The following is a 27,481-nucleotide window of genomic DNA, read 5'->3' as shown; positions in this document are numbered from 1 at the left end:
CAGATGAGGAAACTGAGGCTAGAAGAGATTAATTTACACATGGAGTTCCTTAGTGTTGCATGGCCAGTAAGTGGGAGCGTCGGGACCTGAACTCAGCTGAGTCTGCCCCAGGCCACTGGGCTGCCGCTGGACTGGGGGTGCCGGGTCCTCACTGCACTGCCCCTTCCCAGGGGAGATGCTGCTGCTTTGGGGCAGGCTCGTGTGGAGGAAGATGTGCGGGAAGCCAGCCGGCATGGTTTTCAGCTCCCAAGCCAACACGCTGCTGGTGAGGCAGCGTCTTGTGCGGCCCGGAGGCGGAGTGCTGCTGCGGTATTCAAGCCAGCCTGCCCTGGGAGCCTTCCACCGAGGTACGGCGAGGCAGTGGAGCCTCCCCACCCGCCCAGAACCTGCCAGCAGGGCCAGTGCTGATGGGCTGGCGGGCCAGGCAGACAGAGGACTGAGCCATTGCTGTTCAGTTGCTCCGTTGTGCCCCACTCTCTGAGACCCCAGGGGCTGCAGCACGCCAGGCTTCCTCGTGCTTCACTGTTTCCCTGAGTGCGCTCATAACCCATGTCCACTGAGTCAGTGCTGCCATCCAACCATCCATCCTCTGTCACCCCCTTCTCCTCCTGCCCTCAATCTTTCCCAGCATCAGGGTCTTTTCCAGTGAGTCTGCTCTTCGCATCAGGTGGCCAGAGTATTGGAGCTTCAGCTTCAGTATCAGTCCTTCCAATGAATATTCAGGGTTGATTTCCTTCAGGATTCACTGGTTTGATCTCCTTGCAGTTCAAGGGACTCTCAAGAGTCTTCTCCAACACCACAGTTCAAAAGCATCAATTCTTCGGTGCTCAGCTTTCTTTGTGGTCCAACTCTCACATCTGTACATGACCACTGGAAAAACCGTAGCTTTGACCAGACGGACCTTTGTCGGCAAAGTAATGAGCTGACTGCGAATGAAATGCGTGGCCTTCCTGGACCCCCTGACACCCCACCCCTGCGCGTGTGGCCAGGATGGGGTCCCGAGCTGTGTGGCCTCCCTTCCTCTTGGGGCCCCATGGCACAAGGGCACACACCCTCCCTCAGGCCACCATGGCCCCACACCCTGGCCTGGCACTCAGGTCCTTCAGGATCCTTTAAGGGCCTTCTGCAAGCTGCCTTGCCCAGCCCCCCTGAGTGCACTGTCCTCTTGGCTCATCCTCTGCAGAGCAGGGTGTGTGTGCACACGCACCTCATGTGCAGGACAGTGGCCGGGAGCCCTGCAAGCCTGGGGCCCCAGCAGACCCATGGATAGCCCTCTGGCTTGCTTTGGGGGTCTTGCCCTCTTTCTGCATCCCAAGCTGCTGGAAGGTGGCTTCCCCCGGGGTTCCAGGCACTTCTGGGCCCCCCAGACCTCAGGTGGGAAGTGGGATCCTGGGACCCTTCTTCCTTGGCCCCTCAGCATGGAGCACAGGCCCTGGCTGCTGGCCTGGTCATCGCTCCTCACTTCCCAGGCTCCCCACGCACAGGCACCTACCTAGGGGGAGACTCAGGAGGGCTGCCCCCAGGCCGGGTTTGGTGTGAAGCTCTTTTGCACGTGTGGCTTCCCTGAGGTATCTTAAAAAGTCTGCCCTGCCCAGTGTGTGCTGCTGTTCCCTTCACTTTACAGAAGGAACTGAAGCCCGGAGCATTTAAAGCCTTCATTAGGGTCACCCAGCCAGGAAGTGGTAGAGGTGGGGTTCAGTGGGGACTTCTGCCAGGGGGCCCTGATCCTGACCGTGGTGCCGCACCGACCCCCACTGCTGCCTGGCCGTAAGCTGTCCTGGCCTCTGGCAGGAGCAACCATCCCTGGGGCATCCTCTGTGTGTGAGATGGTCCTCTCCCAGTTTGTCCACCTGCTCTCCCCTGCAGGATGTGACATGCAGCTCTTCGGACCCCGGGGCGAAATCTCGAGCCCATCGATGAGTCCAGATGGGAGGAACGTGGGGGGCTGTCGCATCTTCATCGACGTGGCCCCGTGGGCCCGGATTGCCATCCATGCCCTGACCGTGGACAGCGGCACCAGAGCCGAGGGAACTGATGCCAGTTACATCTTGGTGAGGCTGCTGGGATGGGGACAGGAAGGGCTGACTTCTGCTATCATTCTGGACAGCCGTCCCTGGGGACAGGGGGCAGGGACTGGACTGGACCACTGAGTCTACTTCAGACCAAAATCCTCAAAATCAATGAATGAATGGGAGATAAGTTTCTTCCATTTATTCACCAACAAATGTTTCTTGAGCTCCCTACAAGAATGAAATACAGAACTGGCTGATGTAGGCAGCCGGTTCACCCAGGACTGAAGCATAATTTTAGCGCATCAGATAATTTTACTGGAAGAGTAGGCCAAGCCCTCCCTCGATGAGCTTTGGTGTGTTCTGGGCGAACTGGCCTCTGTAAGGTATCAGCTCCCTGCAGGAGGCTGTCTGGCCTCTGTACAAATCTGGGCTCAGATCCCAGCTCTGGCATTCTGGCTGTGTGTCCTTGAGGAAGGAGTGCAGCTTCTCTGAGCCTCAGTTGCTCAGGTAGAATAACAGCGTCTTTGTGATGGGCTGTTGTGTGACCTGGGTGTACGATACTTTACACATAAAATGCTTATGCTAATTATTATTTGTGGTCGGTCCTTTGGGCTGCCTCTTTTCTCCCAGATCCGGGACATCCACAGCCTGAGGACAACAGCATTTCGTGGGCAGAAGACGCTCTACTGGGAGTCAGAGGGCAGCCAGGCAGAGATGGAGTTTAGCCAGGGCTTCCTGGAAGCACACGCCAGCCTTCGGGGCCAGTACTGGACCCTCCACACGAGAGCTGGTTAGCCAGCCGATCCCCTGCCTCAGCTTCCTCTCCAAGCGCATCCTTAAGCTGCCCAGTGGACACAGTGGAATGCCTCCTCCCAGTCCCGGTAGGGAAAGGAAGGTGCCTGACATTTATGAACACCTGGCAGGTGTCCGTCCAGCCCCGGTGAGCTGACTCTGGTGTCTGAGTGCCTCCTCCAACAGACAGAACACTAGAGGGTGGGAGGCGGGACTCTCCCAGCCCTCGGATACCAATAAATTGAGCGTTCCGGCTGAGTGGCGTTTTCTTTATCCAAAGTGTCCGAACACGGCTTGAAAACCCAGCCCACCGCACGACGGGGATTCCCTGGCCGCAGTCGGGCTCCACATCCACACCCGATTCCAGAAAACCCCTGGCCACTGCCAGCGGACGTCCGTCTACCCAAGGAGGGAGGCTGGAGTACCGAGGCCCTGATGCCCGCGCTCCTGTCGCTTCCCTACGACGCCCCGCCCCTTTGCTAGTCTGGGTGGGAGGCTAGTCTGGGTGGGAAGGCAGACCGTCGGAGAGTTCGGCGGGGCCGGGCCCGGCCCTGCGCTAGTACGTTAATAAGCCCGGGCCTCTCGGGCGCACCTCGCCGCGGCCCCGCCCCCTACGCTAATAAACGCGAGGCCCCCGGGCTCTCCAGCGGGTCCCGCCCCGTATGCTAATAACACGAAGCCCCGCCTCTATGCTAATAAGCGCGAGGCCCCCGGGCGCTCTCCGTCCAGGTATCCGAGGGCTAAAGACGCCCCCATGCTAAAGACACGACGCACCGCCCCTATGCTAATAAGCCCGGGCCTCTCGGGCGCCCTCCCTCCGCTCGGCCCCGCCAGCCCCTTCCCCGCCAGCCCCGCCCCCTATGCTAATAAGCGGCCGCCTCTCCCACAAGGCCGCGCGCCGGGACGACGCGGCCGGCTCCGCGGCCCTTTGTGCGCGCGGCGGGCAGCGCCGGACGGCGGCACCATGAGCGGCGCGGGCGGGGCGGCGGTGGCGCCCGGGAGCTCGGCGCAGCCCGCGCAGGAGGAGGGCATGACGTGGTGGTACCGCTGGCTGTGTCGCCTGTCGGGGGTGTTAGGTGCAGTCTGTGAGTACTCGGCCCGGCCCCGCGCCCCCCACCCCGCGAGCCCCCGGGAAGGGACCCGCTCGGGATGCAGTCTGCTGGATGCACTGGGCGCGCGGGAAGCGGGCGCTTCTGTGGTTGCCATGGTTACCGGCTGGCGGCCGGGACTCCAGGCGCGTTCCGCCGCGGGGGAGGTGGAGCGTGACCGCCCGGGGAGCCGCGGGTCCGACGTGGCCTCACTGCCGCTCCCCCCTCCCCCCGACGCGCCTGGCCGGAGGGCAGCCCCGCCTGCTGACTCTGCTGCGCGTGCGGACAGCGACCGCCTTATCCTCCGGCGAAGGTTGTTTACACGTGGGGCGGGTACAGGTCTGGCCAGGTTTCCCAAGGGGCAGGTGGTGTCAGGGAGCAGGTGATCCCCGAGGAAGGGAGGTGGCCCCTCCTCTGGGTCCTCGGGGTCCATCTGGAGATGGTGCGCTTCCTCTGATGTCAGCTCTGCCTCCGGCTGTCAACTCAGCCGCAGCAGCGCCTCGCATCCTCCTGTTCCCGGGACGCAGGCTCGTCCTGGACACACCCCCAACCTCAAGTTTTCCGGGAAGCCAGGCTCTTTTAGCACAATTACCCTCAAAAGATCAGGTATAGGAAGGCGGATCTGCTACTCAGTGAAAGAAAGATCTGGAGGTCTTCCGAGGCAAGCGTCAGTCTAGCTAAATGGTGCTGCTACCCACAACCTTGAGAATTACTGGACTCAGGCGGGCACAGCCCGAGGTCTTAAAAAGGGAGTGTCTGTCTGTCCAGGCATTCTCAGGATTTGAACAGTGACTGCCTGGCACAGAGGGCTGGGGCCAGGCAGACCCTGATCAGATATGCCAGAAGGAGCACCTCTTTAGGGGCCCTCCCAGGTGGGTGGAGGCCAGAAGAAAGCCAGGAGTGCAGGTTAGGAGTGTGCTACTCTGGCAGGGTGTGCCCCTGTCCAGAGGCCAGAGTGGGACAGGCCCTCTGCCAGTCACCAAAGGGCCTCTGAGTCTCTGTCACTGCTATTCAGAGGAAGCATGCTTTTGACTTTGTAGGAGAGACTGGTCGGGTCTTAGATATGATCCTTCAGAGTCTGGGTAGCTGTTTCCCTGGCAGATCAGTGAGGCTGCTGTGGGACTGACATTGATGAGGCATGGGGAGGGGAGTGGAGGGCCTGACTGTGTCCTGTGGGCCATCACCCTCCTCCCTCTGTCTTGGGGTCCTCAGCCCTGCCGGTGGTGGGGGTTTATTCACTAAGTCTTGTCCAACTCTTGCGACCCTATGGACTGTGGACTGTAGCCTGCCAGGCTCCTCTGTCCATGGGATTCTCCAGGCAAGAATACTGGAGTGGGCTGCCATTTCCTTCTCCAGGGGATCTTTCCGACCCAGGAATCGAACCCGGGTCTCCTCATCGCAGGCAGGTGCTTTACCAGCTGAGCCATGAGGCTGAGTCCCTTGTTAACTCTGGCATCCCAGCCAGCTCTGTGCTTTTGAAGCAGGATACCTGGGCCGCTGCAGGAGTTCATAGTGTTGGGGTGCTGACCCATGAAGATGAAGAGAGACCTGTGGCTTCACCCTGAAATGTCACTTTCACCTGCAGATTTGGGAACGTGATTGTCATGTGGATTCCCAACAGCATGTAACACAGGGTCGATTGCAAAGCACATAGGAGTTTTAGAGATGAGACTAGAGTTCAGATAGAGCTCCTGCTTCTGTCTGGTCGCTGTGCGGGAGCACCACCTTCCTCGGGTAGGGGGCCTTGGAGAGGCATTTCCTCGGGGTCTTGATTGTCATCTGGAGAAGACAGGCTGGCCCTGGACACCCCCCTCACTTGGGACGAGCATTGGAGGCCCCTGAGGGGACATCTTCCAGCCCTTGATGGTTAAAGGGCTCCTGGCTGGAGCCTGCTTGTCTGGGTTGAAACCTGGTTCTCCTGGAAGGTTGGCTGTTGGTAGACACAGGGGTGGAGGTGGAAAGCAGGACGTATGGGCCTCTGTCAGGCGAGACGGGCACAGCGGACTGTCGGGCAGAAGCAGTGCCATGTCTTGGGCACTCATACCTGTGGCCCTGGGGAGCCTGCTGCCTGAATGAAGGTGACGGTTGGTCCGGGACAGGTGCCACCTTTAGTAGGGCAGAGCGCGTCTGTTGCTGCGGGAGACCTTGGGGGTCACACAGGGCAGGCTCCTTCCTGCACGTGGTTTCGTCTTGCATCGCTTGCTGTCTGTGTAGGGTTACACGGGAACACACCAGGAGGGCTCCAGGCCTTCTCAGGGATCAGGTATGGAGGGAGCTGCTGCAAATTTAATGAACTGGTTGCTCATTGTTGCCTTGGGGCGGGGGGGGCAGCTTCCTGCCCAGCAACCGGCTTCCTGGCCCTGCCTGGCAGGCTCCCGGAGTTCTTGGTGAAGCGGGCTGGGGCCCTGGGGACGGAGGGAGGCGAGTGCACAGACCCTGCCACGGGAGGCCATCGGGGGCGTGAGCGGGCTCCACGTTTGGGGCCCCAGGGAAGCCACTTTCCCGGGTAGCAGAGGATGCCCCCTCCACACCGCAGGCCCTGGGTGTTTCCAGGTGGGTGGGCTGGGCTGCAGGAGAGGAAACAGGCCTGGAAAGGTGAAAAGACCGTACCCAGAGTCACTGGGCTGGGTTGTGGTCAGAGCGGGGATTGTGACCCAGGCTGACCTGATCCCGATTTCTGTTCCAAGAGGGGCATTCCTGTCTGCACCTACACCCAAAGGGCCTCTCCCGCGGCCCACGCCGTGCGTGGTGCCGCCTCCCTGCCCCGAGCCCTTGAGAGACAGTCTGTCTTTGATGCTGCTCACTTTGCAAGGTGGGTGTCGGGACAGCTGGGGCTCAGAGGGTGGGCTCCCCCAGGCCTGGGACAGAGAGAGGGCGGGATGCCCTCACTGAGCCCTCAAGCAAGCCAGCTCCGGGATCCAGCTGCGCCCTGGCCATGGGGTCTGGGCAAGCACTTCACCTGCCTGAGTCTGTCCTCACCGGTCTGTGGAGCCATGTGCTGGCCTCGCTTGGGTCAGCTATCCGAGGGCAGACGTCTGGGTGCTGTGAGGAGAGCCTGGGGCTGAGTCGGAAGGGCTTCTCGCACCGTCTGGAGCTGTCTCCCTGGGTGGCCTCCCCTGGCCGACTCCCGCTCGTGTGTTTCTCTTTCCAGCTTGTGCGATCTCGGGCCTCTTCAACTGCATCACCATCCATCCTCTAAACATCGCGGCCGGCGTGTGGATGGTGTGAGTAAGCATGCGACGGTCCTGCCTAGGGGGTTGGGGGTGTGTGTAGAGCCTCACCTCCCAGGAGGGCTGGGGGGAGCCCATGGGGGTCGAGTTGGGAGCGCTGGTCTGTGAGGCATGCCGGATGCTGGTGGTGTGCGGGGGGCTCGGGGACCTGGGAGGGGTGTGAGTTGTGCAGAACAGTTCCTGCTCCGAGGCTCGGGGGGTTCTTGGGGCAAACAGGGGCTCTTTCCCTCCAGGCTGGGGCGGGGGGGGATGAAAGGGCCTGGCCTGCTGGAAGGGCCCAGGGTCTGGTCACTGCGACTGGGACCTGGGCTCCTCCATGGGAGCTCCCCGAGGTGGGCCGTGGCAGCCCCCAGCCTTGGCTCTGCCCTGGGCACCCTGCTCCAGCCACCCTGTTCTGGCTTGTCTCGGAGCCTGGTGGGGTGAGCAGCCCAGATAGGGGTTCCTCAAGGCAGCAGCGGGAGGGGTGGCTTCCCGGGGACACAGGCGCGGGGACCCGCCAGCCTGGCCCGGTGTCAGTCTGCTCCTCTCCCCGGCCCTCCAGCATGAACGCCTCTGTCCTGCTGCTGTGCGAGGCGCCCTTCTGCTGCCAGTTCATGGAGTTTGCGAACGCCGTGGCAGCCAAGGCAGACCGGCTGCGCTCCTGGCAGAAGGCCGTCTTCTACTGCGGGTGAGGGGCTGCGGGCCGGGCGTGACTCGGCTCCCCCAGACCCTGCCTCTGCCCCACGCAGCGGTGTTGGCCGGGAGCGGGGAGGGGACGGCTGACCACTCCTGTGTACTCCCCGGGGAGGTTAAACGGGGACGGCCTTTGTGCTGAGTCGCACGATGGACCTGCTGTACCACGTGATCCAGTGGTTCTGCGCCCAGGGCTCTGCCCCCGCCCGCAGCTCCGGGCACACAGGCTTCAGATGCGAGGCCCATGCGCCTTGCAGCATCGAGGGTGATAAGGGAAGGGAGGCTCCCCTGGGCTGTTGGCCCATCCGTTTGGAGTTGTTGGGCGGATTCTGGTAGATCCTCGTGTCCCTCTGGAAAGCCTTTCAGGAGAGTGGCCCACCTAGGTGTCCTGACACGGAAGGGGGAAGAACAGGAAATAGGGCCTCCAAACGTGCTTTTCTCGGATTGTCCCACCCCTAGCAACAAGGTCCGCATCCGAGTCCTCGCGTCTGAACCCTGAGGTTGAACTAACTTCAGGATGTGTCTAATGCAGCTTCTAGAATAGCGCCTGGTGTCTGGGAGGCTGTTAAGAGCTCCAGGCAGCAGCAGGAGGAGTGGTTATCTGGATTATCCTTAGGCGTCAACACAGAGGTTTTTATTTCAAAGGTTTCTTCCCTTCCTGGAGGCCAGTGGTTGTGACAGTCTGAGCATAAGATGTGTGTTCGGTTCTAGAGCTGCCTTCCCCGTGTCTGATCACAGAGGAATATGAAATGCATGTCAGCATGTCCTGTGCCTTGATCTTTATTTTTTAAATGTATTTTAAAATGCTAACAGTAACGTATGTTTGTTAAAGATAACCTGGAGAAGAGAAAGTTGTTACTCAAAGCCCCACTGCCTGTTACATTGTGATATGAGTTCTTTCAGTCTGTCTGCAGGCATATTAAAAACCCGCTTCTCACCCAGTTTTAACCATTGCAAGTAAATTTGTGTCCTGGTTTTTCCCCCTTAACATCATGGTACAAATGTTTTCAGTTTTACCACAAAGGCTTCATAAGATGACGGTTAGTGACAGAAATACTTACCCCACGGGCTGTGTCACGCTTTTCTTCGTTTGCCAACTGAAGTACAGGTCAGGCTGCGATGAGCATCTTGGTGCTAAAAATTTCTGTGTTTCTGATGATTTCCTCAGGATCTGTTTCCAGGTGTGGAGTGACTAGGTCAAGGATGATGGTCGTTCAGATGATTCCAATGTGTGGCTAAATTGTTTCCACAATTTGCAAGGGCTCCCTGGGTTTCTTCCTCCTTGTCCCTGGCCCTGGGTGCTGTGCTATTTTCACCTTTCTATCTGTTAGCTAAGAGGGGACGTCTTTTTCTCTACACTTTTACTAATTGCATTTTCTTCTTTGGTAATCAATGGTCTCGTTTCCTTTTTACCCATTGGCATCATCATGTCTTATTTGGTAAGTTGCATGTGTTTTCTGTATTAAAGATTTTATCATCTTTTATTGTGTTTCCTGTGAATATATTTCCAGCCTGTTGTTTGCCTTTAATTTTGTTTTGACAGAAGATTTTTTTCCCACGGTCTCTTTTTTCCTTCACAGTTCCTATTATTATTTTATTACTGGGAAATTTTATAACTCCAGTAAAACCTCATGATCGCACATCCCGCCAGAATGGACACGCAGGTAGAATTCAGTTGGTCGTGCCCAAGAAGAGGGTATACAGTCTTGTCTTCATTGCGTACAGGGTGTGTGTGTTAACCCAGATCACTGACGCTGGTCTGGACGTCCCAACCAGGACCAGGCACTGACCCTGTGGACACGTAAGCCAGAGTGCCCACCTTCCTCCAGGTGGTGCCAGCGGGACCAGACGGAGCGGGGTGATGCCTCACCGGTGATGCGATCCGCGTGCGCCTCACCGCGGGCGAGTCCCATGCAGTTTAACCTTTGGAATCTTCCTTGTTGAGATGTGGCTGATTTTACTGCGCCAGTCAGAGCCTTGGTTTATTTACTGTCTATGCTGTTCCAGGCATCGTGTTAGGTAGTTAACACGCCTTACCTGCTCCATCTCACAACCTCTGAGATTTGATCCCACCTCACCCTAACGAGATTGAGCCTCAGTTGAATAACTTGTCCTGAGTCACAAGGCCAGCACAGGCCTGAACGGACACCGGAATTTTCTCCTCTTTCTGTCTCTATGCACATTGAAGGCTTGGACCATCTCAGCGCTGTTTCCACCTTTTTGGATCATGGACCCTTTCAAAAATCTTTTTTTTTTTTTTTTTTTAAATAATTTTGCTTGTGTTCTGGTTGTGCCAGGCCCTTGTTGCTTTGTCTAGGCCTTCGCTAGCTGCAGCCTCAGGGGCTGCGCTTCAGTCGCAGTCTGCCGGCTTCTCGCTGCAGAGCACGGGCTCTGTGGAGCGAGAGCTCAGTAGCTGTGGCCCACGGGTTTCGTTGCTCAGTGGCACGGGGGATCTTCTTGGATTAGGGATCAAACCTGTGTCTGCTGCATTGGCAGGGGGGTTCTTTACCACTGAGCCACCAGGGAGGTCTCCCCAAAATCCGATGAAAGCTTTGGATTCTCTCCCCAATGCACAGAATTTTGCAGACAGGCTCATGGGCCTTTGAGGATTCTATGAAGCCCGATTGTGAGCCTGTGTCCCAGCTGATGCCGGGGGACCCTTCCTGTGCCCGCTGTGGGGGAAGGGGCTGGGCAGCAGGAAGTGGTGTCGTGGCCATGGGTGGGCGGGCCTGCCCCGTGACCTCTGCTCCTCCCCCAGGATGGCGGTCGTTCCCATCGTCATCAGCCTGACCCTGACCACACTGCTGGGCAACGCCATCGCCTTCGCCACCGGAGTGCTGTATGGACTATCAGCGCTAGGCAAAAAGTGCGTTTACTGGTCCCGGCCCGGCTGCAGTGGGAGTGGGGGTGGTCTCTCCCTTCTGGAGCCTCTCGGGGACGCAGGTCTGGAGTGGCCCTGTTTACCGCCGTCAGTGACTCTCGTCAGTGCCTCTCAGGCATCTGAGCTCTAAGGGGTGGAGGCAGGAGAACTCACGGGACCCCTGGGGCGTAGAGATGGCAGGGACGCAGGGCCACAACTCCTGGAGAGCCTCTGCCCATCGGGCCCGCTCCCAGCTCGGTGTTCTGATGCCCCCCGCCCCCTAGTCCCGCAGAGCCCAGCCTGAGGGTCCCAGTCCTCCTCAACTCACGTCCCCGGCAGCCCAGGCCACTCTTAGAGGCGACAGGATGGGTCTTTGCCATCCTCAGTGACGGGGTCTCATCTGGGGAAACCAGGGGGTGCGTCAGGCACTAGGCAGGGCCTCCCTGCCCAGGGCCCTAGGCCAGGAATGGGGCAGAGGCCGGGCGGCTGCGTTTCTGGGGTCTGTCCCCCGTCTGGTGCTGACTGCCCTGTCTCCCCAGGGGCGACGCGATCTCCTACGCCAGGATCCAGCAGCAGAGGCAGCAGGTGGACGAGGAGAAGCTCACGGACACCCTGGAGGGGGAGCTGTGAGGGGTCGGGGGCCCTCCTGCCCCCGCTCATCTCCTGGTCTGTGTGAGCGTGTGCCGAGGAGAGTGGACCCTGAGGAGTCTGGGGAGGAGCCGGTGTCTGGTTCTCTTAATCCCGCTCACCTGTCCCCACGCCCGGAGTCCTCCTCTCTCTGCACCCCTGCACCCCGCCCTTGGCATCACCCTGAGCCAAGTGCCGAGGGGCAGGGTGAGGGCTCGGAGGGCCTCACCAGCAGCAGCAGGGCGAGCAGGGGGAGCCTCAGGGTGACCAGCTGCAGGGCTCCGCACAGACACCCTCCTGGCCCCACTGTTCCCAGCTGGCCTGGTTTGGCTGGCCGCAGGCCACGGGGTAGATTTCGAGACCTCGCGTGGCTGGCGGGACCACCCACTGTGACCGGCCAGAGGCCTGGGAGGAGCTGCTCCTGGGGATGTGGGTCCCGTCTCCACGCGTGGGCACATCCGCTCGGGCCTCCTGGCCTCCCAGGCACGAGGGTACCCCGTGAGCTGAGCTGCCTGGGCTGCTTCTGTCCGGCCTCCCACCACCGCCCAGGCCCCGCCAGTCTCCTCCATGGAGCCCAGAGATGCCCCTCCAGTGCGCCCGCCGGCAGCCCTGGCAGCCTGACCACCGGCTGGGTGTGCTCTGGCCTCTGGTCGCAGCACCGTGGACGAGCGTGGAAGCAGGTCTCTTCCCTGGGCCTGGCCGGCCGGGCCAGCGTGCGCGGCTCTGGGGCTCTGCCCCTGCTCCTCCCAGGAGCCTGGGGGCCGCTCCCGCCTTCTGGAGCCAGCCCCAGGGCTGCACCCAGTCTTTGCTTCCAGGTGGACCTTCACCTCTGGGGGTTGCTAGGGTTGGCGGCTGGGGGGCAGGCCCTGTCCTGGGGATAGCAGCATGCCCCCAGCCCTCAGCTGGGCTGAGCTCTGGGGTGGCAGGGTCTACCGTGCGGCCGGCCCGGCGTGGCACGTGCCTTCAGGGGTCCTCTGGGACCACCTTCCTTAGGCCAGCGCCGGGGTCAAAGGGCTGTGGGCCTCCGCAGGCCGGCCGGGTGTGCGTGTGTGTGCGTGCGTGTGTCTCCTACGTGTGCCGTGGATCAGACTGTCTACCTCCCTGGAGCAGCAAGGGCCCTGCCCACCTCCTGGCTCATCCTTCCCCAGGAAGTGGGGCTCTGGGGTCACTCCTGCCTCTGCTGGGTCTCCCTGCTCACGGGGTCTCCCTGCTCACGGGGTCCTTCCTGCTGATGGGTGTCTCCTTGCTGCAGGAAGGAAGAGCTGGCTGTATGTGGAGCAGGGTTGTGGCTCTGGCCTGTGAGGAAGCTGGGCGGGTGTTGGGCAGGCCCTCCAGCCCCCGGGTCACAGGCTAGAGTGGGCAGGTCACCCGCCGAGGTGGCCAGGGCTCACCCACCCTGGGGGTCTGGGCTCTGTCCTCCCATGCTCCTTGTCGACTCTCCGTGTCTGGCTTGCGTTTTGAGCAATAAAGCCTGGTGATGGTCTGTACCCTTGCTCCCACGCTCTGCTTGTTAACTTTTCCCTCTGGTCCAAGAGGGACGCCCCGACCCCAGAGCAGCCGAGTGGGGCCCCAGCCCCAGGGGACCTGCTGTGTCACGGGCGCCGTGCAGCCTGCTCCCAGCATCTCAGACCGCGCAGGTGGCTCTTCCGAGCGCACAGCTCGGAGGAGCTGGAACCTCACGGCCGGGGGCACCCAGCCCTCGCCCCTTCCTTCTGCCTCGCAGCGGGCAGACTGGGGTGGCCTGGGGTAGCAGGCCCTGGTGACCTTGGCTGAATCTTGGGTCCGGCCTGGCTGCTGGGCGGGGCTCCCTCACAGGGAGTACTCCCCACTCCCTCCTCTCGTTTATTGGTATAAATAGTGTGAACACAGCTCACCCTCAAGCGCTTCCTATTCCCGGAAGCAGGGCGGGTGTAGGAGGCAGAGTCCATGCTGGGTCCTGTGCCCTGGCCGGTGGGCATCCAGCGCGTCCCCTGTGGCGTCCACAGGCCTCACTGGTGCAGCTTCCTGTCCTGGTCCCCGAGTGGCCACCAGGCGATGGGAGCACCAGATGGGGTGGCGGCATCCCTGTGCAGAGCCAGTCCACCAGCACCGGCCCCGTCTGTCCTCAGCACGAGGTCTCCCAGCGAGGCCTTGTCCCTGGCCTGAGGCCGTGTGATGGCCGCCTCTGCCAGCAGGTCCGGCGGATAAATGTGTGACGCCGCTGGACGGCAGTGCTGCCTGCCCAGGGCCCGCCCAGGGCCCGTGCGTGTTCCGGGGGCTGTCAGGCCTCTGGGCCGCCGTCCTGTGCCTGGGCCGTCGACAGCGGGTTGCTGCCGCCTCCTGGGTGCAGGGTGCAGTTTGGGGCCAGAGCCCAGCTCCGCCGCCCACTCCGGCAGGCCCCTCTGGCGGGGCCGCTCTCTAGTGCAGGAAGGACCTCCTCCCGGTGCGGAAGAAGGACTCAATCTGCTCCAGCGACCGGCCCTTGGTCTCAGGCACGCAGCAGCCAGTGAAGGCCAGGTTCACCAGGCACACGGCGGCGAAGAAGAAGAAGGGGGCCTGCAGGCCAAAGGCGTTCTGGGGGGGAGAGTGCACGGGTCACAGGGAGCCCAGTGCCAGCTTCTGGCCCGGCTTGTGCCAGCCAGCCGGGGTGGTGGGGCTCCATCACATCACCCGGTCAGACACCCCGGGGCTCCCCACCATCGGCAGGAAATCCAGCCGTTTTAGCAGGGTGTTCGAGGCCCCCCAGGGCTGCAGGCAGCCCTCCTCTGGTGCTGGGCCCTGGGACTGACCACCACCTCTGAGCTGGAGCCCACCCTGGCCCCAGACACCAGCCTCTCTCTCCCTGGTCCCAACGCCCACCTTCACTCTCAGCCTTCCCACGCGCCTCCCTGCAGCAGGTTCACCACCACGGCGCGGCCAGGGGTGGGCTCCTACTCTGCCTGCAACACCCCCCTCTCCACCATCGCTCTGCCTCCTGCTGGCACTGGCTCTGGGTGCCCCCACCCTGCCCTGCCGCAGTGACTGCACCAGGACAGGCCCTGCCCAAGCTGTCCGTGTTACCCCCTCCCACCCGGGGACTGGGGACTCTGGTTGGCTTCAAGGCCTGCTGGGAAGCTGAACCGAGAGTGAAGTCAGGACGGGGACGCGCTCGGCTGAGACCCAAGCTGCCCACCAGAGGGAAGACCGCGCTCACTGCCCGGGAGGGTGCGGCAGGGCGGGCAGGCCCGGCTCTGTGGTTTCACCCCGGTCTGGGGGTCAGCTGCCTGACCTCCCAACAGTTCCCCGAGCCGAGCGTTTGCTGAACTGAAGGAGCCCTCGTCAGGCTCTCACTTCACGGTCCCTGGCCTGGTGCGAAGGGAGCGTGTGCTGAGGCTGAGGGGACTCATGGAGACGCCTTTGCACGGGCCCCCGGCACCGGCCAGAGGGGCCCGCCGGCCGAGCACTCACCGTCACCAGCAGGAAGGACTTGGTGAGGGCAAAGGCGGTGAGCCAGCTGACCAGCACGCAGAGCCCCGAGGCCACGCCACGGGCCCGCAGCGGCAGGATCTCCGACATGAGGAGCCAGGTGATGGGGCCCCAGCCCATGGCGTAGCCTGCGGGGGTGGGGGGCAAGAGGGTGTGCTCAGACCCTGTCTGGGGGCCATCGGTATCTCCCTGGAGCTGCTGGGAGACCCTCCCCAACCACCGAGATGGCAGCACCCCAGCCCATCTGAGCGTGACGCTGGCCTGCCCCCACCCCTCCACGGGCACCCCTACCCATGATGAAGAGCATGGTGGCCAGCAGGGGCACCAGGGTGAGGTAGCTGGTGGGCGTGGCCAGGGGCTGCTCTGTGCCGGCCAGGGCCTCGCGTTCCAGGCCCATGGTGCTGTTGGGGGCCAGAGACTTCGGACCAAAATGCACGTATAGCCCCAGGGTCAGGTTGGCAGCAAACATGCCGGCCGCTGTGGACAGACCAGAGGCTCTCAGGGGGCCGGGACCCCGTGAGCCCGAGCCCCTCGGCGCCCTGCGCCGCCCGCTCCCCATCAGGCCGCTCCCACCCCGTCGGCATTTGGGCTGTCACACCCAGCGTGCGTGTGTCACGCCCAGCGTGCGTGTGTCACAGCGGCTCATTCACTCTCGCAAGCCCCAGCCGGCCTTTCTGGATGTCCAGCCCTGCACCAGGTGCCGGGCAGACCGAGTCCACCCGGCAGGGCAGCTGTGACCCAGGCCCCCCTGGTGCTCCCACCACAAGGGCAGCAGCTGGAGGAGCAAAAGAAGGAAGCACAGGTGACCGCCCGCACTCACCCGAGATGAAGAGCAGGGCCTTGCGGCCGGCCAGGTCCATGGTGAGGGCGGCGATCAGCACGGACAGGAGCCTCACGGCGCCCACAATGGCGGCGTCAACCTTGGGAGGCTGCGAGGAGGGAGCCGTGAGGCCGAGCGACCCTAGCCCATTGGGCCTCTCCCCCACCCCCAAGGCTCTGCAGGGTCAGGCCCTGGGCTCAGTGGCTTTCTGCCAGTCACCCAGCCCAGCCCGCGGGGCCTTGCTGGCAGGGGGCACAACTGTCATGCCCACCACTAAGCCCCAGGCTAGTACTGGATCCTGGCACCACTGCCCCTAATCTTCACACCTCATCTCATCTCTGAGCCCAGGACAGACATGTGAAGGCCTGCTGGCTATTATCTCCAGTTCGCAGAGGAGGAAGCTGAGGTTTTGGCGGGGGGGACCTGACTTCCTCAGCGAGTGACAGATGCTCTGAACCTGGGATCTGTGGTTCCCAGGGGGTTGTTTTTCTAGAAGACTGGTCTCCCTTGTAATTCCGAGTATCTTGCTTAAAACATGGAAGCCTTACAAACATTACTCAGGACAGGCAGGTGCACAGAAACAGTTATGAGACGTGGGTGTGCCTGCGGCCCCGGGCAGGGCAGGCGCTCAGCGGGCACGGCCTCCCTGGGCCTGGGGACAGAGGGCCGGGGCAGGGGCGCGCTCTCACCAGCAGGACCGCGGTGCTGTCGAAGATGGACTGCAGGTAGACGAGGATGGGCGTGATGCCTGTCAGCTGCTGCAGGAAGCGCATCAGCAGGGTGATGACAATCGGGCGGTACATGTGCGGGTCCCGGGCCTCGGCCCACGACAGGTGGCTGCTCTGGAGACACGAGGCTGCCGCTGCGGGGGGCTGTGCCGGCCCCTCCGGCTGGAGCCACCCTGGCCTGGGCTGCCTGGGGCTAGGTAGGAGGCTCCCTTCTTCCCTCTTCCAGGAAAGGTCCCTGTCACTGGGGCAGCCCCAGCTCTGGGGACCCCCCCAAGGGACCCAGGCTCCCGGGTCAGTGGGTGGGTTGAGGCAGACCCCCTGCTTGGCAACACGGCCGGGTCCCTGGGCATCCATGGTGCGACGCATACACACCCCGAGACGTCCTGCCCCGACCCCCGCTCCTGGAGGTGGGAACTGCTCTCATCCCTGCTTCCCAGGAAAAGCAACCGAGGCTCATGCCAGCGGCGTGAAAGGCCCGTGTCCCACAGCGCTGCGGGGCACCCACCCCGCACACACCTGTCTCCGGACGGTGTCCTGGATCTGCTCGAACTCCCAGCGGGTGTCGGCATCGGGCCCTCGCAGCCAGGCCAGCGCCTGCAGCGCCTCCGCGTCCCTGCCCTTGGAGAGCAGGAAGCGAGGGGAGTTGGGCATGCAGCTGAGCAGCAGGACCATGACGAGCACCGGCCCCTCCCCGGCCACGGCCAGCCAGCGCCAGGGCAGCAGCAGGCCTGCGGACAGGAGCTGTGAGGGGCTGGGGCGGGGCTGAACACAGCCCTTCCCATCGGGGGCCTCTGAGCAGCCTCACTCGCCTTCAAGGGTTAGTCCCAGGGCCGCCTCCTACAGGAAGCCTCCCCTGGTTGCTCCAAGCCGGGCTGCACTTAGATCACAGGGCCCAGGTCCTTGGAGGGCCCCAGGGGTCATAGTGGAGTGACGGGGGAGTAGCCTGAGCAGCAAGGCCCTGGGGGCCTCCACCAGCAAACACTGACCATCTCCCGGCAGGGGGTTCATTCGTGGGCAGGTTTGTCCCTTCCTCTCTTGGGTCGGGCTTCCCTGGGTGGCTCAGACAGTAAAGTAGTTTGCCTACAATGTAGGACACCTGGGTTTGATCCCTGGGCCTGGAAAACCCCGTGGAGAAGGGAATGGCAACCCACCCCAGTATTCTTGCCTGGAGAATCCCATGGACAGAGGAGCCTGGTGGGCTACAGTCCACGGGGTCGCAGAGTCGGACACGACTGTGACTCACTTTTGCTTTCTCTTGTCCCTTCTGGCCCCTGCTGCTCAGCGGCCCCGTCCCCCACCCCCCAGACTGCACACAAGAGGTGTTCCGTGTGCGTCCGGATGATACTTGCCAAGGGCATAGAGGGATAGTGACCCGAACACCGCCATGAGCTGGGGTGTGGCACCCAGGGCCCCGCGAACGCTGGGCGGGGCAATCTCAGACACGTACACCTGCAAGACACAGCCCACCCAGTCTCTGCTGAGCACACGCGCCGGGCCTGGCTGGGATGAGCGGGGTGGCCCAGTGAGCCCCGGGAACCAAGGGAGTGGGGGCTTCCGTGGGTTCTTGCCCTGGTCGTGATCTCAGCAGGACCTCAGCTGCCTGAACGGTCAAGTGGGCAGCACCACTCAGCTCTGACATGGGGGTGGAGGCCCGAGGGCACCCAGACTCTGGCCTCCACTCCCCCAACCCAGGGCTTTGTGCCCAGCTGGGCCTGCCCAGCCCCGATGTGGGAGTGGTGGGTAACATGCAAGGTCCCAGGAGGGGTGCAGGGCAAGGACTTCCTTTTCCTCCCCATTACGTTGCTCAATATGGATTTTCTCTGATTGAGCAACGACTCTGCCAGGCCTTGAGACAGGAAGTTTGGGGAGTCCAGACTGGGGGCACCTTGGGGCATAATGTCACATTTCCCCCAAGTTAGCTGCCCTGGGGGTGCTGAGCTGAGGCTCCCTGGCAAACATATCCCCATGGATTGTGGGGGGGGCCCGAAGCCAGGTGCCCTCAGCTCATGGTGGTCAGTGCAAATACTGAGGCAGTGAGGGGACCGGCCTGGGCAGTCCTGGTCTTACCGGGATGCAGGCAGCTGTGAGCCCCCCTGCGAAGCCCGTCAGCATCCTTCCCAGAAGCAGCATCCAGAGGCCGTGGGCGCCTGCCATCAGCGCATAGCCGGCTGCCGAGGGCACAGCTGAGAACATGATGCTGAGTTTCCGGCCCAGGAGGTCATTGAGGACCATGGCACTGAGTCCCCCGGCCGCCGCACCCAGGGTGAACACGGACTGCAGAGGAGGGTGCAGGGCAGGCATGTCTGGGCGCTCTGGGCACCCAGCACCCCCCACCCCCACCCCATCAGAGCCTAGGGACAGCTGCTCTCCCAGGCTGTCCCGGGAGCCTGGGCTGCAGGACTGGGACTCTGGATGGTGGTGAGCCTCCTGTCCCCAGAGGAGTACAAGCAGCACATGGACAGCTGTCTGTGAGGGAAGCCACAACAGGTGTCTGCCGGAGTTCTGTCCAGACCGATGTTTAAACGCCCAGTACTGTCATATAGCAGACAGGAGGGTTCTGTGACTCGAAGCCCTTGGGATTTTAAGGTTTGGGGGTTCTCAGACTCCCTGTTGAGTATACAGGGAGTTGGATCCAGTTAGTGACCTGGGCATCCTGCTGAGCCTGTCTGAGCCTCAGTTTCTGCAGCTACATTATGGGGAGAGCAGCAGCACCCACCTCGTAGGGTTGACCCCGGAGTGAAAAAGCTCTCATGGGAAATGCCGAGCAGGGGCCCGGCACAGACTAGGTACACAGCGTGCATCGGGTGTTATTATTTTAGCTGATAACGCTGAGGTTGCAAACCCAAGGCTGCTAAGACGGCAGGTGTAGAACCCTGGGACTCCGAGGACCCGTGCTCGCCCCACGCGCATGCTCACCACCTCTCCTGACGCCCTGTGGCCCAGCAGTGCTCTTCCTTTAGCACCAGTGTCCTGCCTCTCCTCGTCCAGGGAGGTGCCTGCTCTGTTTTGGGGGGGTGCTCTGGGGAACCCTCAGCCCTGCTGGGTAGAGATCTTAAGGAACACCTCCCCACCTGCTCCTTCCCACGCCTTCTCCATCAGCTTTCACTTCCCTCTTTCATTTCGGAGCCACTGTCTGGCCTCATTACCCCCCACCTCTACTGCCGACCCGAGTGGATGGGGGAGGGGCAGACCAGGGCCCTGGAGGGGGTCCTGTGGCTTTGTCTGGGGGGCGGGGGTTGGTTTCCTAGCTGGGGACAGAACTCAGTGGGTCCCCGGTCCCCCTGCCCTATCCCTTGTCAGCTCAGAGCATGGCTCTTACCCCGAACCAGGATGCCTGGGTTTTGGTCAGATTCAGGTTTGGATCCGAGGAGTGCTCCAGGGCGGGGATGACGGGGGACGTGTAGACCAGGGCATACCCGAAGCTGAAATTGCCCAGCACAGCAGCGAAGGTAGCCAGGAACACTCTCTTGTTCTGCAGGACCCTAGTGTGTGTGGGGGCAGTGCAGAGCCGTCAGGATCTTTGAGTCCCCCCGCCTCTGACTGCTGCCTGGCCTGAGCACAATGGCTGTGCTGGGACAGCTAGGTCAAGAGCTGGTCAGACTGGCACCTCCCGGGGCTGAGCCCCAGCTCCCTGGGGAAGCCCCTGGGGCATGAGGATAGCCCATCGCTGGGGCTGGGACACCGGTGCACGGCGCCGTTCCCAGAACAGGAGCCCTGGCGTCTGCGCCCAGCTTTGCCATGCAAGAAAGCTTGCTGCTTGACTAGGCAAACACCTCACCTTCTCTGGGCGTCCATGGCCCTGTCTCTGCCAGCTGGGGCCTGGGCCTAGTACTCGGCGGGGGCACCCGGACTAGTGTGTCTGAACGAGGCGGCCCCTTGGTGGCCACTCCCAGACAGTCAGTGGAGGCCCAAGGTCGGGGAGCCCGCTGCCCACTCAAGGTTACCAGGCCATCCGCATCCTCCACCCGCAGACCCTACGCCCGACTCTCACCCGACCCGCGTCCTCTCCCCTGGTGACGGGGGCGGCTTCTCGGGGAAGGTGTCATAGTCCCGGCCTTCGGCTCCCAGCAGCGGCTCCTGCATGACCGGCTCCTCCCGCCCGGGCGCGCCGCGAGTGGCCGGGGCAGCTCTGTCCAGAGGCGCGTCGGGCCGCAGCGGATGGGAGCATCCGGCGGAGCCCGGAGCTCCGCCCCTCGGCCGCGATTGGCTGCGGGACGGCCCTGCAGAGCGGGCGTCGGCCAATGGGGCGGCCGCGAGTGGTGCGGATGCTGAGGATGCCGGCGCCGAGCTGGGTGGGGCGGCCGGGCTTTCCCCGGGAGCCGACTCGCGTCCCGGCCGGAGTAACCGAAACCGGGAGGCAGGGTTTTCCCTGGATGCCGCAGGCCCCTCGTGCGCCCCTGGAGGTGGCAGGGCTCGCTAGGCAGATAGGAGCCCTTCGCGGGGGGGAGACACTTGGAAGTCGTGGGGGGCCTGGTTCAAGCTGGGTACCAGCCCTGGGGGCATAGACTGCATCCCTGCATCCCACCCGGGGCCCAGTTGGTATAAGAGGGAGGAAGCTGAAACCCAGAGAGGGGCCGCAAGGCGTCAGGGTCACCCAGGGGATATTTGTGCCCCTTCCAAGGAAGGCCGTGGGCTCCGCCTTGCGCTCCACTCCCTCTCGGCCTGCCACAATGCGTCTGGAGTCACCGCAGTCCCCTAACGCGGTGAGACCCGGCAGGCTCGCCAGATCTAGGGCCACCTCAGCCAGGGGGTGTGGCGTGAACGCAGAAGGAGGAGGGAGTGGTGGTTCCCGTGGGCGAGACTTGTATATTTTCCCATTTCTGACGGGGGAGTAACCTGGGCTTGTAGCAAATCATCCAGGTAATAAGATACAATTTACAAATAGAAAAAGCAGAAACTGAAAATTCCCTGGAAGTCCAACCTAAAAAACCTCCCCAACCAACCAAACAAAAAAACCAACCCAACCCACACACAAACGCACACACCACACAGCAGTGACAAAAAGTCTTGAGTTACTAGTGTCAACTCTCCCTTTGGACTTTTCCAGAGAGGAGAGAGGAAGATGAACCTATTGTACTGAATGGATGTCCACACATATTTTAAAACCGATCCTTTGTTGTTGAGCATTTGGGTTATTTCCAAATTTTATCTGTCAAAATAGCAAAGAGTTTTAAAAAGTTGTTACAATTCTCTTTTATACTCATCAAAGTATAACCATATATATTAGAATAGAGAAAACAGACGTGGGAAAACCACACGCTCTGCCAACAGCCTCACCTTCCCCTCTTTTCTCCACGTACCTGTTTGCATATTTGCACACTGAATGTGCATCAGATCGTGTGACACTTCACACTGTCTTTTAAGCATTTTCTTCTTGCTATCAAGGACATAGTCTCTGGACTCAGCATACCCAATAAGTGGTGACTCCTGCTACAACGCTGTGTGGTCCTCATGACTGTAGTTTGAAAACTGAGATAAAAGACATTGACCCTGCGCAGGACCCGATGGGGCTTTCCCAGGACAGAACACCACCCTGATGTCCTTCACCTGCCTTTTGTCTATAGAACAACGTTAGCCATAGAATGAACTTATTCAGAGAAAGGGAAAAAAAATACAGAAGCAAAGAAAAGCAAACAGGAAAAATAATAAAGTTTAGTCATTAAACAAAGTCAAGGACCTCTTAGTTCCTCCTCAAAGGCTATAGATAATACTCTGAGTCATCTCCTGTGAGCTGTTGGCTGATTCTGAAACCCCCATCAGGTGGAAGGAGTTAACTCCTTGTGACCAGACCGTAGCCATGACATAAGGTGCTGCATCTTGCATAGTTCCAAGAACTGGCCTCAAAGAAATGGACCCAAGCCAACAATGGGACTGAAAACTAACTGTACTTAAGATGACGCTGCTTTTTTTGCATGTCTTTTCCATGGGGATGGTCTTGCTCCCTGTCTCCTGTACAATGTCACGAACCTCATTCCATAGTTCATCAGGCACTCTATCAGATCTAGTCCCTTAAATCTATTTCTCACTTCCACTATATAATCATAAGGGATTTGATTTAGGTCATACCTGAATGGTGTAGCAGTTTTCCTTACTTTCTTCAATTTAAGTCTGAATTTGGCCATAAGGAGTTCATGATCTGAGCCACAGTCAGCTCCTGGTCTTGTTTTTGCTGACTGTATAGAGCTTCTCCATCTTTGGCTGCAAAGAATATAATCAATCTGATTTCGGTGTTGACCATCTGGTGATGTCCATGTATAGAGTCTTCTCTTGTGTTGTTGGAAGAGGGTGTTTGCTATGACCAGTGCATTTTCTTGGCAAAACTCTATTAGCCTTTGCCCTGCTTCATTCCATATTCCAAGGCCAAATTTGCCTGTTACTCCAGGTGTTTCTTGACTTCCTACTTGTGCATTCCAGTCCCCTATAATGAAAAGGACATCTTTTTTGGGTGTTAGTTCTAAAAGGTCTTGTAGGTCTTCATAGAACCGTTCAACTTCAGCTTTTTCAGCATTACTGGTTGGGGCATAGACTTGGATTACTGTGATATTGAATGGTTTGCCTTGGAAACGAACAGAGATCATTCTGTCATTTTTGAGACTGCATCCAAGTACTGCATTTCAGACTCTTTTGTTGACCACAATGGCTACTCCATTTCTTCTAAGGGATTCCTGCCCACAGGAGTAGACATAATGGTCATCTGAGTTAAATTCACCCATTCCAGTCCATTTTAGTTCGCTGATTCCTAGAATGTCGACATTCACTCTTGCCATCTCCTGTCTGACCACTTCCAATTTGCCTTGATTCATGGACCTGACATTCCAGGTTCCTATGCAATATTGGTCTTTACAGCATCGGACCTTGCTTCTATCACCAGTCCCATCCACAACTGGGTATTGTTTTTGCTTTGGCTCCATCCCTTCATTCTTCATATTTCTCCACTGATCTCCAGTAGCATATTGGGCTGGACATGGAACAACAGACTGGTTCCAAATAGGAAAAGGAGTGTGTCAAGGCTGTATATTGTCACCCTGTTTATTTAACTTATATGCAGGGTACATCATGAGAAACACTGGGCTGGAAGAAGCACAAGCTGGAATCAAGATTGCTGGGAGAAACATCAATAACCTCAGATATACAGATGACACCACCCTTATGGCAGAAAGTGAAGAGGAACGCAAAAGCCTCTTGATGAAAGTGAAAGAGGAGAGTGAAAAAGTTGGCATAAAGCTCAACATTCAGAAAATGAAGATCATGGCATCTGGTTCCATCAGTTCATGGGAAATAGATGGGGAAACAGTGGAAACAGTGTCAGACTTTATTTTTCTGGGCTCCAAAATCACTGCAGATGGTGAGTGCAGCCATGAAATTAAAAGACGCTTACTCCTTGGAAGGAAAGTTATGACCAACCTAGATAGCATATTCAAAAGCAGAGACATTACTTTGCCAACAAAGGTCCGTCTAGTCAAGGCTATGGTTTTTCCAGTGGTTATGTATGGATGTGAGAGTTGGACTGTGAAGAAAGCTGAGCGCCGAAGAATTGATGCTTTTGAACTGTGGTGTTGAAGAAGACTCTTGAGGGTCCCTTGGACTGCAAGGAGATCCAACCAGTCCATTCTGAAGGAGATCAGCCCTGGGATTTCTTTGGAAGGAATGATGCTAAAGCTGAAACTCCAGTCCTTTGGCCACCAGATACAAAGAGTTGACTCATTGGAAAGGACTCTGATGCTGGGAGGGATTGGGGGCAGGAGGAGAAGGGGACAACAGAGGATGAGATGGTTGGATGGCATCACTGACTCGATGGACATGAGTCTGAGTGAACTCCGGGAGTTGGTGATGGACAGGGAGGCCTGGCGTGCTGCAATTCATGGGGTCGCAAAGAGTCGGACACAACTGAGCAACTGACTGAACTGAACTGAAGATGACGCTGATGAGACCACTGTGTGACCGATTTCAAGATGATTGTTGGAGCTGACTGAGCTGTTTCGGTATGTAGCCCCCTCCCTCCACCTATGTGTGCGTGCTAAGTCGCTTCAGTTGTGTCCGAATCTTTGTGACCTTATGGACTGTAACCCACCAGGCTCCTCTGTCCATTGGATTCTCCAGGCAAGAATACTGGAGTGGTGACATGTGAATCAAATCTGTGTCTCGTATGCTTCCTTCATCGGCAGGCCAGTTCTTTACCACTTGGGCTTCCCTGGTAGCTCAGATGGTACAGAATCCACTGGCAATTCAGGAGACCTGAGTTTGATCCCTGGGTTGGGAAGATCCCCTGGAGGAGGGCATGGCAACCCACTCCAGTATTCTTGCCTGGAGGATCCCCATGAACAGAGGAGCCTGGCGGGCTACAGTCCATTGGGCCGCAAAGAGTCAGACAGGACTGAGTGACCGAGAACAACGCAGCCAGCACTTGGGAAGCCCTCCATCACCTACGAAAATCCTGAAAATCCCTGAGTAGCAAGCAGAGTGGGCTTTTGGACCCGAGTCGGCCTTCTCCCCCAGGTTTCTGGCCTTGTACACAAAGCAAGCTTTCCTTTCCTGACAATCCTGGTTTCTTGAGTATCGGATTGCAAGCTTCAAGCAGCCAAATCTGAGCCCAGTAGCAACATCTCAGACGTACGGCATAATGAATAAACTTCTGTGTGCCCCCCAGGAATTGCAGCTCAGATCACGAAAGAGGTTTCTGGGGCTTCCTTGGTGTCCGGTGGCTGAGACTCTGGGCTCCCAATGCAGGAGGCCCGGGTTCAATCCCTCGTTGGGGGACTAGATCCCACATGCTTCAACGAAGATTGAAGATCCTGCATGTGGCAACCAAGACCCAGCACAGCCAAATAAATACATATTAAAAAAGAAGCTTCTGACCACCTCCAGAAAGCCCCAGGCACCTCTTTCCAGTCATGTGCGCCCTCCTGAGGTCCCATCACTGACTTCTGTCCTCATGGATTGGATTTCCCTACTCTTGAACCTCTTGAAATGACCCCTGCTCTTGTTTTTGGCTCTTCCCGCCCCCAGTTTTTTCCCATTAATTTTTTTTTTCTATGTGGGATTTTCCCAGATCAGGGATTGAACCCATGTTTCCTGCATTGGCAGGTGGATTCTTAACCACCGGACCACCAGGGAAGCCCCCAGGTTTTTTTTTTTTTTCCTTTTCTTTTAAAATCAGCTTTATTGAAGGACAATCTACACACAGGAAAATGAACTCATTTTAAGTGTGTAGGTCGATGAGTTGACAACTGTGTCACCCTGGGACCCCAATCAAGACAGATAGCCATCCTCCAGAATCCCCCTTCCCAGTCAGTGCGTCCCCCCGCCCACCCCTAAGCCACTGCTGAGCGTCCGTCTCTGACTGCCGATTACACTAGTCTTTCCTCGAGTTTCATAGAAAGAGGCCTGCAGAGTGGCGCTTCCTTTCTGCTGCTTTTATACGGCACGTCTGCAACATGCATCTGTGCTGTGCGCTCCGGTGGCTTACTCCCTTCTTGCTGCTGTGTGTGTGACTGCCATTCTCTTACGGGCGGTTGGGTTTCACGGGGCTCAGGGCAAGTCACCCTAAAATACGCCAAAGTGGCAGACTGATGACTCTGAATTTAAGCTACTTGAGAAAAGCAGTGGACGCAAGAAGGAGACTCTGACCCTACTCTCTGTCCCCGTGAAAGTCGGGAATAGATTTCCCATGTGGAAGCTACGCTTCCTGACCAGGAGGCAGAGACAGGCTTATCCCCAGAGACGGGGATCAGGGCAAGAAAACTGGTAACAAGCCTTACTCGGTGTCTTCAGTAACTAGTATCCAAGCCTAAGGGTCTTTCTCTTGTCAGTTCTTGACAGATTTGTTGTTTCTTTGTCTAAATAACTTGAAGGCTTCCCGCCTTCGGTCGTTTCTTTGGGTTCTGTGTCTACGAGAGCGCCGTATGCATGAAATTCAGTTTGTTTGTTTAGTTTTCCTCCTGTTGATCTGTCTTGTGTCCATTTAATTATTAGACCAGCTGAAATAGCGAAGAAGGGCAGGGGGAGAGGGTCCCCTCCTGGACAGGCCACTTTCAGTTTTGGGCAAAAGGATGAATCTTGTATGACTCTCCTTGTTCACAGCCCCTTCTTAGGGGGTTTTTAAGGTTCTTAAGTGGATGAGGCTGGAATTGCTCAGGAGTCTTTTTTCATGGGTATTAAGGTTATTTCACACCTTTTTGCCTTTTCCCCCCTAAACTAATATATTTATAAAAGTGTTTATTTATTTGAATGACTGGATCTGAGTTGTGCATGTGGGATCTTTAGTTCTGGCACGTGGGAGTTAGTTCCTTGACCCGGGTTCAAACCCAGGCCCCCTGCAGTGGGAAAATGGAGTCTTAGCTACTGGATCACGAGGGAAGTCCTTACCTTTTTTCGCTTTTAAAATTAGCAATGGGATGAACATCTTTGCCAGTAAGGGATAACTTCCTTCAGCAAAGATCACTTCTGTGGTCCTCCGGCCTCCAAACCCTCCCACTTGGGTCTGCCCCAGACGGGCTGCTCCAGAACCTGGCCCTGGCGCTGGGGTGGGCCTATGCCCCATCTTCCACCCACCCCCCTGCCTGGCACAGCATGGGCACACAGCCAGTGCCTAGAAGCCCCTTGCCAACTGGAATTTAGAGTCTGCCCCTTCTCCTTGGAGGAGGAAGTGGTTACCCACTCCAGTATTCCTGCCTGGAGAATCCCATGGATGGAGGAGCCTGGCAGGCTACAGTCCATGGGGTCGCAGAGTCGGAAGGATCCCCTCTTCCCTCAGCCCCCACGTGGAAGCCTCAGCTTAGAAGAAGCAGAAAGCGCTGTCTGGGGAGGAGGCACCTGGCTCCGCAGGTGGGAGGGCCCTGGACACACCCACCTGGCGGTGGGGGCGGGGGGGGGGCTCACACGGCCTCCAGCTGTAGCCACGCCCTGGGGGAAGCCCCAGAGTGGGTGGTTTCCTTAGAGGAGAGAGGAGGCCGCTGAGGTGATCATTCAGGCCGCCACCCACTGGCCCCTGTCCCTGGGAACATGGCAGCTCTGGGGTAGGCTTCTCCCAGGACGCGGGAGCCCTGATGGCCTGAAGGTAACCATCCTGCAGAACTGTGGGGCTGGGGGTTGGCAGGGGCTGGGCAGAGACACTCCGTGTCTCCTGGACCTCGCTGGCTGATCGAGGGCCTGGAGCTTAACAAGCGACCGACCTAGTCCAAACCTAGTCCTCCCTGTGCTGGAGGCTGA

The 27,481-nt window shown here is 59.1% G+C and overlaps 3 protein-coding genes across 8 annotated transcripts in view; 2 read left to right on the top strand and 1 right to left on the bottom strand.

Annotated features, from left to right (window-relative positions):
- Positions 1-3,062, top strand: part of ADAMTS13 (ADAM metallopeptidase with thrombospondin type 1 motif 13) — a 33,117-nt gene extending 30,055 nt beyond the window's left edge. For all 4 annotated transcript variants that reach the window (XM_086324223.1, XM_086324222.1, XM_086324224.1 and 1 more), the window contains 3 exons: positions 171-347; positions 1,867-2,051; positions 2,643-3,062. In XM_086324223.1, coding sequence (XP_086180349.1) covers positions 171-347; positions 1,867-2,051; positions 2,643-2,807 — 527 coding nt within the window. In that variant the 3' untranslated portion in view covers positions 2,808-3,062. The remainder of the gene's footprint in view (positions 1-170; positions 348-1,866; positions 2,052-2,642) is intronic.
- A 672-nt stretch (positions 3,063-3,734) lies between these two features.
- CACFD1 (calcium channel flower domain containing 1) lies at positions 3,735-12,768 on the top strand. Of its 2 annotated transcripts, XM_086324228.1 has the most exons (5): positions 3,735-3,889; positions 7,044-7,116; positions 7,664-7,789; positions 10,553-10,660; positions 11,194-12,768. In XM_086324228.1, exons 1-5 carry the CDS (start codon positions 3,769-3,771, stop codon positions 11,282-11,284), a joined length of 519 nt encoding a protein of 172 aa, XP_086180354.1. In that variant the 5' UTR covers positions 3,735-3,768; the 3' UTR covers positions 11,285-12,768. The 2 variants fall into 2 exon arrangements, with proteins under 2 accessions (XP_086180354.1, XP_086180355.1); XM_086324229.1 differs by lacking the exon at positions 7,664-7,789.
- Positions 12,769-13,069: 301 nt separating this feature from the next.
- Positions 13,070-20,487, bottom strand: SLC2A6 (solute carrier family 2 member 6). Of its 2 annotated transcripts, XM_086324226.1 has the most exons (10): positions 20,265-20,487; positions 19,593-19,755; positions 18,341-18,547; positions 17,623-17,722; positions 16,790-17,001; positions 16,235-16,387; positions 15,546-15,654; positions 15,017-15,202; positions 14,708-14,853; positions 13,070-13,834 (listed from the first exon to the last, which is right to left on the bottom strand). In XM_086324226.1, the coding sequence occupies exons 1-10, from the start codon at positions 20,354-20,356 to the stop codon at positions 13,679-13,681; spliced, it is 1,524 nt and encodes a 507-aa protein (XP_086180352.1). In that variant the 5' UTR covers positions 20,357-20,487; the 3' UTR covers positions 13,070-13,678. The 2 variants fall into 2 exon arrangements, with proteins under 2 accessions (XP_086180352.1, XP_086180353.1); XM_086324227.1 differs by lacking the exon at positions 17,623-17,722 and having other exon boundaries at positions 16,790-16,891; positions 20,265-20,452.
- Between the last annotated feature and the right edge of the window lie 6,994 nt (positions 20,488-27,481).

This window comes from Bos grunniens, chromosome 11, assembly GCF_055505025.1.
Source record: "Bos grunniens cultivar Pamir isolate PY7600 chromosome 11, Bosgru_T2T1.0, whole genome shotgun sequence".
In the NCBI taxonomy this organism is placed as follows: Eukaryota; Metazoa; Chordata; class Mammalia; order Artiodactyla; family Bovidae; genus Bos; species Bos grunniens.
This window is presented reverse-complemented; position numbering and strand designations above follow the sequence as displayed.